Raw genomic sequence first — 13,619 nt, forward strand, 5'->3', positions numbered from 1 at the left:
CAGGTCTGTGAATCGCCAGGATAGTATCAATATTTTAAAGCACCAAACCATATTTTTTATTTTTATTTTTATTTTATTTTTCTAAACCATATTTTTAAAAAAATTTGTGCTTTTTAATGTATTTTAAAACCTAAAACTGGGCATAAGTCTTACTGTTTAAAAACCATGTTTCTTTGGCTTTTGTCTTTTCATCCTATAGAGTTTTCCAAGTTCCATAAACTCTTCTATGGGACACTAACATCAATATTTTATAAAGTTATATATATAAATTGGGGTGCCTGGGTGGCTCAGTCTGTTAAGCATCTGCCTTTGGCTCAGGTCATGATCCCAGGGTCTCAGGATCAAGCCCCACATCAGGTTCCCTGTTCAGTGAAGTGTCTGCTTCTCCTTCTACCTCTGCCCTTCCCCCTGCTCCTGTTCTCTCTCTTTTTCTCTCTGTCTCTCAAATAAATAAAATCTTTTTTAAAAAGTATATATATTGGGGCGCCTGGGTAGCTCAGTGGGTTAAGCCTCTGCCTTCGGCTCAGGTCATGATCTCAGGGTCCTGGGATCAAGCCCTGCAACAGGCTCTCTGCTCAGCGGTGAGCCTGCTTTCCCCCCTCTCTGTCTGCCTGCCTCTCTGCTTACTTGTGATCTCTGTTTGTCAAATAAATAAATAAAATCATTTTAAAAAGATTTTAAAAATTAAAAAGATTTAAAAGATTTTAAAAAATAAATTTAAAAGTATATATCAATTTCGCTGATGATTTAATTATTAGTCCCTTTAACTATCAGCATTAACAATTAGTATTTTAAGAATACAGTTCTCCATTTATGCATAGCTTCCTTCTTTTTACCAGAGTTGAGATGTTTCTTATTATAAATCTCTGCCCTGACTTAAATTCCTATGTGCTTTTGATACAATTTAAAAAAGGACTTCTTCATGTTATTTCTGGTGCAACCACTAACTAATAAAGAGAGATGTGACTGATTTTGTGGGTTCACCTTGTACCCTGCTGTTTGGCTAAACAATTTTGCTACTTCCAGGAATTTTTTTTTTAAGGAAATTCTCTAATTTTCTAGATTAGGAATTGCATCCTCAACAAAAACTGATATCTTGGCTTCTCTTTTTAAGAGAAGTGACCTTTCCGCACAGTGTTTCTTAATTTTTTCCAACGTGACTCCTGGTTTCAGACACACGCTCTTCTGCACGTCTTCGTGTCCGCCCAGCTCCCTGCCCAGTTCTCCACTGCAGTAGCTGCTTACTTAGCAAAGAGGAGGGGGAAACGCCAGCAGGGAATGCTTTGCACAGAACACCACGGAGTTTCTTTTTCCCCTTTTGCTAAACCTCTCCTGTTTTCATCGAAACAAAAGGATTTCGTTTCCAAAAACTTTGCACTTTGGCCCTTGTCTCTCTGACTCTGTTTCCCTGTCTAGTTTCCCACTTGGGTCCGATCTTCGGGTCGCTCTGACTCTGAGAGGAGCAGAAATCAGCAAAAACCAAAGGAAGCACATCCATCTGACCCTGACTTGTCCTCACAGCCCAGGGCCTACCTCTGGCTGGGCTGTTTGGATAACCTCCGGGTGGCGGATCCACCCCCACAGCTCAAGTTTGAACTCCAGAACAAATATTTGTCCTGTTTTTGAACAAAGTCTGAGAGATTTCTTCTTTTTTCCTTCTTTTAAAACACGAACCCTTCTGCTATTCCTTTGAACCGGGTTCAGCGAGGAGCAGAGTTCTGCCGGGACCCCGCACGGGGAGCTTGGCAAAGCCACTGGGCAGAATGAATCGACTCATGTGCTTTCTCTTCTGCGTCTTTGTTTCTGGAACACAGGGCTTCGAGATCCCCACCAATGGACTTCCAGAAGTAAGTACTCCGGGAAAACTCCTTGTTGTGGGCCTCCACCCAGGCTTAGTGGATAGCCTGTGGCTATTGCTGTTCGAGGACCTTGTACTGTGGGGAAAGGAAATTTATGGTAAAATTCACCTGAGCAGGAGTGTTCATTGTTCCAATTACTGCAACATGTATTTACCGTTTAAAGCATTAATGGGTTTTGCAAGAGAATTCAGTCAAATTCAATGGACTGGCCCGCAGTGCGACATTTTTGGAACACAGCTGCCTACTCCTTACCTAAACAATGGGGATAATTGATCAAACCCAAGGTGGGGTCAGGGGAATTAAATGATGTATGTAAACTGCCCAGCACAATGCAAGCACTAGAAAGCACTTAATAATTATTAGCTGTGACAAGGATGACACATCGTTATCACTCTTGCACTAAGAGTCTAAGGAAAGTCATTATCAAAGCACCATTGTCTTTCCTACCTACCTGAGCAGTAAGTCCTGTCATCAGGACACTTTCAAGATTGCTGTTAAGGAGGGTAGATGGCACGTGGGCTGGCAGAGCGTAGGGATTCTTTCCAGGGAGCCCAAGGTTTCCACTTAGGGCCCTCGGCCATCCCCCACATAAGGAAAGTCTTGGACGGAGTTATTTTGGAAGTCATGCCAAAACTATTTCGATGCCAGAAAAGGAACGTTTGTTATGGGAACATCCTAGGAAGTGCAGAGACTTTGTAATCCTTGCAGAGTGGTTTACCCACAGAAATGCCAAAGTACAGGATGGCATATTTGCAGGAAAGGAAAAAACAAAATCACTCTGTCTGCTTAGACATGATCTTATTTTCCAACACCTTAAGAATCACCAGAGTGTGTTGGAAATCTCACCGGCAGAACGGGGGATCGAAGCCAAGACACCCAAACGTGTTTGTGCTTTTTCAGTCACTTCTTACTGGTATTCCTTTCCCAGCAGCATTTTTTCTCCAACATTTTTAACTGGAGGAGACCTATGGGCACATTTATCTTGCTCTTGCTGATGCCGATGTCTATCCAGTAGACCAGTCTACCAGACACCCTACTGATCCCTGGGTTACTATGACCCCGACCTCTGAGCCCCGACATCTTCCAGCAAACTAAGAAGTGCATTCCTTCATCCAACAAATTTGAAGAGACTACCTTCCATGCACTCACCTCTGAGACATAGCTAGCCAATAGAAATACATTAAAGAAGTCACTGTATTAAAAACAAAAAAAAAAAGGATTTCCCAAAGGTATAGGAAATAAGATAGAAAAACAGAGCGAATGCCCTTATGCCTGTCCCTACCCGCCTCCTTTCTTCTAGATCTTTTTTGTTAATAGAAATTTAAAAAACCTACATTCTTTTTTAAGTTTGCAGAATATGAAGATCTTGTGGAATTGGCCCCAGGCAAGTTTCAGTTTGTGCCAGAGAACCGGAGGCATCAGGTACAACAAGCCTTAGTCTCCGAGGGGGAAATAAGGGAAAGAGATCGTGAAAGAGATCATGAAGGAGGGGAAGGATTAAGATGCTTTCTGCTAGATTTTCTCAGAGCTTTTTTTTTTTTTTTAAATCAGAATGGGTCACCTTAGTTCCTTAAAGGATGGGTGGCTATGTGTTTTCTTCAAATTCTCTGATGGTGGGATGAGTTCACTGTCTTATCAGGAAGGATTTCCTCTTAGGCGGGCATTGCTGCTCTCAGTGGTGGCAGATGCTGCCCACTGAGCCCACATCCTCCCCCCTCACCCCCCCACCCCCGCGGTCCCTGCTGCCCTGGGGAGAGGCTCAGAGAGCAGAGAGACTGGCCAGGTTCCAGGCTGCGTCCTGAAGTCATTCCATAGCAGGGATGCAGCCTCTAATTCTTGGGGGCGAGTTCTCCAGGAGGTCAGGAAGGGTGTGGCTTCTCCCCCCATGGAGCCCACATGCTGAGAAAGGGGGTGTTTATGGAAGCAACACTAAGCCGACCAATGACTTCTTTTGTTTGGGTGAGAATTTTGGACTTTCTGAAAGTCCCGGTTTCTTGTAGACCAATAATACAAAAACCCAATGGGCAGGCTCTCATGTCATCTAGTCATAAGAGAGAAAACTTCATCATTGTGAATTACCTTCAAAAAATTCAAAAGAATTCAACTGTTGACCTCACGAGGTCACATAAGACTCCCTAAAGCCTCAATTCACTCCAAGTCAGGTCAGGCTAGCTAGCCTCGTATCCAGCACCTGACTTACTCTGGTAAAGTCCCACAGGCGTTAGATAGTCACCCACTTGTAAACCCAACTCAGCCTTCCATGCCTAGAGGACAGTCCTTCACGTGGATAATTCCCTAGCAGAGCAGTGAAAGTGCAGGATTTTCCACACGCCAGTCCCTGTGCCAGTCCAGGGCCACCCCAAAGAGGAAATGCCTCGAAATCCCTACCCTTATGTAGCCCAGTCCAATGGAGGAGACAGACAGGCACTCCCGCTGTCTTGCTTGGGAGGAAGAGCTTAGCTGCCGTGAAAAGTTAATAGGAGAAGCTTCCTTAGTTTGGGGGTGGGTGTAAGAGAGCTTGACAGAGAAAATCCCCCTGAACTGAGATCTGAAGGATGACTGCTGGGGTGAGGGAACAAATGTACTATGGACCTTGGAAATGGCAGGTCCAGAGCCCTGTGGTAGCCTGGGGCATCCAGATTATTATTCAGCTAAATAAGAAAATCAATCAAACTGGAGAAAGGGGAGATAGGCCACTCAGCATGAGTTCCGTTGAATATTTTCATTTAAAAGTACATGTTCCAGCATTATATCAAAGAATGGTATGCTCGCAAAGTGGCTGAGAAATGTATTCAAAGAAACACACCAGTGGGAAAACAGTTTTCGAGAATATTTGGCGTTTATGTCTCGGCTCCCGTGAATGAATTGTAGCTCAGTGTTGAAGGGGGAAAAAAAATTTTTTTTTGACTGAGACAAAGCAGTTTTTGTCCCCTAGGTAATAAGTAACACACTTTTGAAAAATGATTATCTACCTTCCTTTCACAGAGAAGTGTTTCTGGAGAATCTGGAGAAACGATGGTGAGTTTACTTTGATTTTGTTAAAAATTGATGACCGAATGATTTTCCTGTTACCTATTCTCAGGAGATCAATACGGCTGCCTCTTTGTCTCTAGCCCTGAGAGCATTTACCTGACTTTTGAAATACCCTCTTGCCCAATTCTGTTTGGAAGTGTGGCTAAAATTCAGCATGAAAGAGTATATGGTATATACTTAGGAGCGATGTCACCAGGAGCTGAAAAATGTCCTTTCTTTCTATTCTCTCAAGTTTTGCCGAAAAACCTAGGTTTCACCCAAGCATACATATTCATTCCACAACGCAGAGTACTAACCACTATACGATCACGGCGAGCTACCGGGGACCTACATATTCATTCCAATATAGCTATTTTAATTTAGAATATGACAGCTAGAGGATTTGGGGGGGAGGGGGGTAGATAGTGTGGGAAAGGAGTTTCCGAACATGAAACGGTCCAATTCCCTGAGATGTTCAAAGAAGTCCTCCCTGCATCAAGAAAACACAAAAGGAAGTGCTTTCCTTTGGCTTCCTGCTCTCCACCGACAGACACCACGAGAAGCATGCATTTAAGGGGTAGGAAGGCCAAGTAACTCAGCCTGGACTTTGGTCTTAGTTTGAGGTGAGCTGGCTGTTACGGGGTTGAAAGGCTTACTCTTGGCTGATAAAGTTTTGGGGATGACGCCTAGTATTGAAATAAGCAAATCCTTTTGGAGAAGAAAGCAAGACAGGATGGGTCACCTCTGCCATCGCCTGGAAGGAGGTTGGGGTTCTCAGGCGTCCCCTGAAAGATGTGTGCTCCCGGTACCTCGCCTTTCAGCACAGTGATGGCCTGCAGGTTGTTAGGCCGGAGCTGCCTTAAATCAGGACAGAAGGATTAGCAAAGGAGGTCCAGAGAGCTGGACCAGTCACGGCATCGACAAGATACTTTCCCTTCACGTTCCAGTTTTTGCTCACTCCCATCAGTGTGTCCTACTTTGTTTTAATTGGGGGAAGGAGAAGAGGACGGGGAGAAGATGGCACCATAACAGATTAGATGGAAGAAGGCAGGTGCGCCTGGGTGGCCCAGTGGGTTCAGCATATGCCTTCGGCTCAAGTCATGATCCCGGGGTCCTGGGATTGGCCGCTGCGTTGGGCTCCCTGCTCAGCGGGGAGCCTGCTTCTCCCTGTTCCTCTGTGGCTCCCTTGTTTGTGCCCTGTCTCTCTCATTATCTCTATCAAATAAATAAATAAAATTATTTTTAAAAAAAGAAAGATGGAAGAAGGAAGACAGCAATATGGGGGCGACATGCGTCTTTCCATCCCTTGTACCCTTGGCTTTGCCCCCCTCTGGAGATACAGCCAAGGTCCCCTAAAACCCCTAAAACCCTGCTATCCTTTTCCTTTCTTCTGGCTAGGGTCCTGCCTTTGAAGTTATTTCCTGAACTTTCTCAATCCAATCTTGTATCCCACAACCATTTTCTACTTGTATTTGCATTTTAAACATCGTTATTAGTAGACTCAGAGCTGAAGGGCATCTCAAGCTACTTCAAAACAAAGGCAGGCTTCTGCCTGGGAGGGATTGTTCCAAGTTAGGAGAATGTTTAATACTATCCGAGTTATATGCTCACCAGTGCCTGAGAATTATTCATAATAAAATGTAATGCTCTCACCACGAAATACGTGGTGGAATTCTCGGTAATTTTGCTCTGAGTCCCCCCCATGCTTTCTTGCCAATTACAGGAAGAGGCTGATCAAGTGACTCTTTATAGCTATAAAGTGCAGTCAACTATTACTTCTCGTATGGCCAGCACCGTCATCCAGACCAAAGTGGTGAACAACTCCCCAAAACCTCAGAACGTGGTGTTTGACGTTCAGATTCCCAAAGGAGCCTTCATCTCCAACTTTTCCATGTGAGTAACCCCTATGTAGACTAGAAACTGGGTATGCTTTACTCATAGACTCCAACCCCCTCATAGTTAGAATGTTCCTTAATGGCCAACTGCTCCACTGGTTCTCACTCTCAGAGCTGAGGACCCACTGAGGACCCACTGTGGACCCACTGGAGGTCAAGAGTCGTCGTGGGCTGGGTCCCCATGATTTGTGTCTGTTCAAAATATCAGAATTTGGGAATGATTTGCTTCTGGTGTCTAATAAATTAAAGCAACCAAGCTGTCTCTCCAGTAACAACACTTACTTGCATTTTAATCTGCTTTCTTGTTGGGGAGGGAGTGTGGGGCGCGGGGAGAAATACATGAATTTGCCATGGCTTATGGGAAACCATATAGGGAGTGCAGAGCTGTTCCGTGTCACCTGTCCTATGCTTCTCTATGGGGAAAAAAACACAAGAACCACTGATTAAATCCAATCATCTGTCCAGTGATTGAATTCCTCTGTTACACCGAGGACAAGTGGCTTATCCAGGCTTGACTTGAATATCTCCTTAATGATGAACTCACTACTTTCCAGAGCAATCCACTCAATGATTGACAGGTCTGTTAGAATTATTTCTCATACTTCATTGAAATCTGTTCTGTTTCTACCCAGCGACTCTGGTTCCACTCACAAAAAATTTTTTTTTCTAATTCTCTGCAAAATACATACCGAAGTGTTCGAGGATGAAATGGTATGCTGTCTGAGATTGGCTTCAGAATAATCGAGAAGGAGAGGGCGGGGTAGAGGGGAAATGAGACAGGCTGAGTACTCATAATGGTGTGGTTCAGGCATGGCTTCATGGAGGTTTTTTCTATTATTCTATTTTTTTTGTTTGAAGATTTCCATAATTAAAAATATTTTTCAGTGGGGCGCCTGGGTGGCTCAGTGGGTTAAAGCCTCTGCCTTCGGCTCAGGTCATGATCTCAGGGTCCTTGGATCGAGCCCCACATCAGGCTCTCTGCTCAGCCGGGAGCCTGCTTCCCTCTCTCTCTCTCTGCCTGCCTCTCTGCCTACTTGTGATCTCTCTCTCTCTCTGTCAAATAAATAAAATCTTTAAAAAATATATATTTTTCAGCCACTCCAGTGCTTTTTCAAAAGTGAGGCCACTTATCTTGTCCCGCTCGGTGGCTTTATGCATCAAAGCTAAACACCCCATGTTCTTCCAAATATTTGGATGGCTTTCTACCCCCAACCAATTTACACAGCCATCCCCAGAGTGTGCTCTGTCTGGCCGTGTCCTGTCCGCGTTGCCTAGAACAGAGCACAAGGCTCTGCATACAGCCTGGCTATTTTTTTTTTTTTTTTTACTAAGACATTCGATTGAGTTACTTCTCATCTGTTTTGGTCTTTCATCCACCAAGGTAACCAGCGATAACTGTGAATAGATTCTAAAAACTTCTTCTGAAAACTACAGAACACATTAACTATATTTTCTAAACAAAACAAAGTAGGTGGGAAAAAGGCATTAGGTGACTTTGAGTTGGTATCCTTTAATTGGCTTAGAAATTTATTTTTCAAAAATATTTTAGGCAGTCTGTTCTAAAAAAGAAAATGTAGAAAGAAGAGATTCTATGTAGTGGCATTCGATGACACTGTGTCTGAAAAAGTATATGTAGAACTGTTATAATGCATTTTAATTTTGAAGCCACATAACCAGAATTTATCCTAGATACTGCTGCTTTCTGTTTTCCTTTATTCTTTTCTTCTTGTCCATCTCATGTCATAGAAGGTTTGAGGTGACAAAAGATAGAATTACAACAGGTGTATTTACGTTGGTCTCCCTCCACTCAGGGCTGAATTTATAAGACCAGAGAAGGTACCAACTTGATCATTGCAATTTCCTATGAATTGCACAAAATATTTCTTCTATTCAGAATATTTCTTCTGCTTTTTTGTTTATCAAGATTCCAAATATTCTCCCATTGAAGACAATTTCCTTTTATTTCAAAGACTTCTTGGTGTTTGAACCTGAGTATGGGTGATGGGAATAGTACGGACCTAGACACGTGGGGTCTAGTTCTAGCTCCATCTCTGAACAACTCTGTGACCTTGAGCAAGTCACCATCTCCTAGCGCTGCCTTCTCATCGAAAGAGGTGGCCTTCAAGTGAGCCTCACCAGGCATAGCCCTGGCACTTGGGACAGGAAATTAGCCCCCACACTGCAGAACGTCTAGCATTCTTCACATGGTGAGACATCCTGTCCACTTGAAGGCCTTGGGGTCCATTTTACTTCTGAAATTCTGTAATTCGATGGCTCTGACCCATCATTACTTGGAACTCATTAGATGACCGTCACTTAAAATAAGGTAGGTAGAGATGGAGTTGCAAAGGGAGGTCAGAGGTCCCTAAGGGAGATGTTAGAGGGGTAAACACAAATTTGCAGAGGGATTCCCCAGCACCTCCTTCCATCTTCCCTCGCTCTTTTCCACCCTTGCTGGAGAGTATGAGCCCCCAGGCTATTAGAATCATCTTCTAAAAGTGAGCTAGATAACTGGTGATTTATCTGTCACCTCTCCTTGCCATATTTGTCATTCAGGAGGGTTACCCAAAGACAACAAGGCTTAACCTGAAGGGTAAAACTCGAAAATGAGGAACAATTTTAAACACAGCCTGAAGGGAAGCTTGTAGGATGGGTGCCTGTCTCTCAAATGACACTCTCATATCGAGGGGCTCCTGACTAGGAGATGGGCATAAGTCCGTCTTCTCATTTCTTCTAGGTTCACAATGATAGTTGCCCGCATTCATTAAACCCACCTGGTTGGGTTGTTTGTTGTTCGTTTGTTTGGTTGAAACTACTGCTCGGAGGGATGCCTGGGTGGCTCAGTGGGTTAAGCTGCTGCCTTTGGCTCAGGTCATGATCCCAGGGTCCTGGGATCGAGTCCCGCATCGGGCTTCTTGCTCAGCAGGGAGCCTTCCTCTCTCTCCGCCTCTGCCTGCCTCTTTGCCTGCTTGTGTGGTTTCTCTCTCTCTCTTTCTGACAAATAAATAAATAAATAAATAAAATCTTTAAAAAAAAAAAAGAAAGAAAGAAACTACTGCTCGGAAAAACTCAACAACTCAAGGGCCTCCTGTCATTTTTTTAGGACTGTAGACGGCACGACATTCACTAGCTCCATTAAGGAGAAGACCGTGGGTCGAGCGCTCTACGCCCAGGCCAGAGCCAAAGGCAAGACGGCGGGGCTGGTGAGGTAAGGGCTGGGCCAGTGCGGGTCAAAGTCTCAGCCACTAGCTGCTCCCGTGCAATCCCCAGGCCCGTATCAGCCTTGTTTGATAATCTGCCATTTCCTCTTTAAAACCAAACACCTCAAGCGATGATCACAGTGAACTTCATAAGTACGTACTTACACAGGGGCTTACGCTAGAAATACATATTCCACTTGATGGGATCTTAAATTTCTCCTTCCTGAAGAGAGTCAAAGAATCTATAGAATGAGCCTTCAATGCAGCAGAGGAAATGGGGGCTGTCCCTGGAATTAGCAGTTTGGGTTTGAGCCCCGGCTCCACGCCTGGGTGGCCAAGTTGTCTTGAGCCGGTTACTAATAATCTCGTAGCCTCATTTGTTATCATCTGGAAAACGAGGGTGTTGATATCCATCCTGCAGAGCTATTGTGTCAGAAATGCCACGTGTCAAGGTCCCGGCGTGGAATAGGGACCCGTCCCTGGTAGCTTCTTACAGACAACACTCAGATCTCTAAGACGCTCTGGAGGAAAAAGATCAGGCAGGACAGGAGACCCAACTGTTGGTAGAATTAAAGTTCCCTAGAAGTTTCAATGATTTCGATCGTACCTCCTCTTCATTTTCGTAAACACCTGAGCAGCCCCGATGGCCCACAAAAGCCTGGGTGCCCTCTGCATGGATGCGGGGTCTTGTCCTCCGTCGTGCATGTGCTGACTCATGTTGGGGGGTTAAACCTCTAGGAGCAGGGCTCTGGATATGGAAAACTTCAAAACCGAAGTAAATGTCCCCCCTGGAGCGAAGGTGCAATTTGAACTTCACTACCAGGAAGTAAAGTGGAGGAAGCTGGGATCCTACGAACACAGGCTCCATCTGCAGCCTGGGCGGCTGGCCAGACACTTGGAGGTGAGCCGGGACTCGCAGGGCGTGCAGTGACCCCATCCACTGATGGCTCCTGGCCCTGATTTACACCTGCTGCTGCTCTCTGCTCTTTGTGGCGTTGGGTGCGTGCAAGCCAGAAACACGGTGATGGGTTTGGAGTCCCCCAGGACGCTTCCTGACTGACTCCAGGGGGGCTCAGCTCCTGATTTCCTAGCTTTGCTGCCACAACCGATTACAGCCTGGGTGGCTTAAGGCAATGGAAATTCGTTTTCTCACGGTTTTGGAGGACCAAAGTCTGAAATCCAGGTGTTAGCAGGGCCTTACTTGTGAAGGCTCAGGAGAGAATCTGTTCATCACTTCTCCTGGCATCTGGCAGCCACTGGCTCTCCTTGACCCATGGTCTCCTAGCTATGGCACTGCAGTCTCGGCCTCGGTGGCCACACCATGTTCCCAATCTGCCTCTCCATCTGACAGATAGGAAGGTGAGACCTCCACTCAGGGGCGACTCTAGGGGATAATTGATCATGGTGACATTTTCATTCCAATTTGAAAAGGTGTTTATCAGACCGATGGAACCCACCTTCTTCCCATGACCGCTGTGTGGCATCAGCTCGCTCTCAGGGCACACGCCCCTGCGTAATTATTCAGCGCCCCTGCTGGCACATCTGGGGCATTGGTGAAAATTAGGAAAAGATGCCCTTGTCCTGACAAATGCAGCCCCGTGTCATGACCCATGACTTGGCAGGCGGGTTATGGGCTGGATCTTAGCGCCCTCTTGCAGCTCTGGCTGGAGGCTCTGCACAGCTCAACATGGTTGTGTTTCTGGGAGTGTTGATGAATGTGTGCTCTTCTCTCGCCCAATTCTTTTTTTATTTTTAAAGATTTTATTTTTTATTTATTTGAGATATAATTAGCAAGAGAAATTATGAGTGGGGGGTGGGAGAGAGGGAGAAGCAGACTTCCCACTGAGCAGGGAGCCTGATGCAGGACTCAGTTCCAGGAGTCTGAGATCATGACCTGAGCCAAAGGCAGATGCTTAGACTGAGCCACCCAGGCGCCCCTCTCTTGCTCAATTCCATGAATCCCATGGTAAATAGATGTGATTGGCATCTTGCCTACAATGATGCAAGTGCTAAGGTTGTTAATAATAGGATTTAGCTACTGAGTTAATGATATGAGAATAGTTCTAGAATATTTTGAATAAGGTACTTATAGGTCATTCATTCCTCCCCACAAGTTATAAAGTAGATCTTATTAGCCCTGACTTACAGATATATGTAAATAACCTGCTGATGGACACAGAGCTAAGAAACAATTAAGATTTGAGACTAGGCTGTATGCTATTAGTCCAAGAATTTGAGTTTGAGTCCATGAAGATAATGATTTTTTTATTTTTTTTAACATATAATGTGTTATTAGCCCCAGGGGTACAGGTCTGTGAATTGCCAGATTTACACACTTCACAGCACTCACCATAGCACATGCCCTCCACAGTGTCCATCACCCAACCACCCTCTCCCTACCCCCCCAACCAGCAACCCTCAGTTTGTTTTGTGAGATTAAGAGTCTCTTATGGTTTGCCTCCCTTCCAATCCCATCTTGTTTCATTTATTCCTTTCCTACCCCCACCCCCCCCCCCACGTTGCCTTTCAGCTTCCTCATACCAGGGAGATCATATGATAATTATCTTTCTCTGACTTATTTTGCTAAGCATAATACTCTCTAGTTCCATCCATGTTGTCACAGATGGCAAGATTTCATTTCTTTTGATGGCTGCATAGTATTCCATTGCATATATATACCACATCTTCTTTACCCATTCATCTGTTGATGGACATCTAGGTTCTTTCCATAGTTTGGCTATTGTAGACATTGCTGCTATAAACATTCGGGTGCATGTGTCCCTTTGGATCACTACATCTGTATCTTTAGGGTAAATACCCAGTAGTGTGATTGCTGGGTCATAGAGTGGCTCTATTTTCAACTTTTTGAAGAACCTCTATGCTGTTTTCCAGAGTGGTTGCACCAGCTTGCATTCTCACCAACAGTGTAGGAGGGTTCCCCTTTCTCCGCATCCTCGCCAGGAGAAGATAATTATTTTTAACACACATGCTACGTAGCACATAAATTTTCTTATATTTCTGAAATTTTTGTTCATCCTTAAATTTCCCATGCTCTTAGGAATTCATTGTTTTTATTTTTTTTAAGATTTTTTTTTTTATTTATTTGACAGAGACACAGCGAGAGAGGGAACACAAGCAGGGGGAGTGGGAGTGAGAAGCAGGCTTCCCACTGAGCAGACAGCCCGATGTGGGGCTTGATCCCAGGACCCTGAGATCATGACCTGAGCTGGAGGCAGGTGCTTAATGACTGAGCCACCCAGGAATTCCTTGTTTTTAAAAGAAGACAGAGTCTTCATTTATTAGCAAGAATGTTAGACAAAGTAGCAAGTTTCCCAAGTTCCGGTCCAGAATTAACACTCACAGCTGTGGGCTCTGGGCGAACCTATTCCCTGGCCTTCAATGTCTCATCCTGTGAAAGAAGGTTGGACTGGGTGATTCCTAAGGTACTTCGCAGCCCTAACAGTCTATGAAATATATTTCTAAAGAGATTTGATCTTATCCAAAGATAAGGGGAAATCAGAATATTAGACCTTCTCCTTGTGTTTATTCCACAAAAGTTTTTTAATCACCATCAGAAGGGCCACCCAACTGGAAATACATTTCCCTCACAGGAATCACAGAGAACATTTCTCTTTCTAACCCCCACTGTTACC

At 44.7% G+C, this 13,619-nt stretch overlaps 1 protein-coding gene across 1 annotated transcript in view; it reads left to right on the plus strand.

The window, feature by feature from the left end:
• Positions 1 to 1,638: 1,638 nt before the first annotated feature.
• The window catches only part of ITIH2 (inter-alpha-trypsin inhibitor heavy chain 2), a 37,626-nt gene continuing 25,645 nt past the window's right edge, over positions 1,639 to 13,619 (plus strand). The window contains exons 1-6 of the mRNA XM_047743153.1: positions 1,639 to 1,847; positions 3,207 to 3,281; positions 4,845 to 4,877; positions 6,595 to 6,764; positions 9,870 to 9,974; positions 10,705 to 10,867. Of these exons, the coding sequence (XP_047599109.1) occupies positions 1,764 to 1,847; positions 3,207 to 3,281; positions 4,845 to 4,877; positions 6,595 to 6,764; positions 9,870 to 9,974; positions 10,705 to 10,867 (630 nt within the window). The 5' untranslated portion in view covers positions 1,639 to 1,763. The remainder of the gene's footprint in view (positions 1,848 to 3,206; positions 3,282 to 4,844; positions 4,878 to 6,594; positions 6,765 to 9,869; positions 9,975 to 10,704; positions 10,868 to 13,619) is intronic.

Source organism: Lutra lutra, chromosome 8 (assembly GCF_902655055.1).
Source record: "Lutra lutra chromosome 8, mLutLut1.2, whole genome shotgun sequence".
Taxonomy (NCBI): domain Eukaryota; kingdom Metazoa; phylum Chordata; class Mammalia; order Carnivora; family Mustelidae; genus Lutra; species Lutra lutra.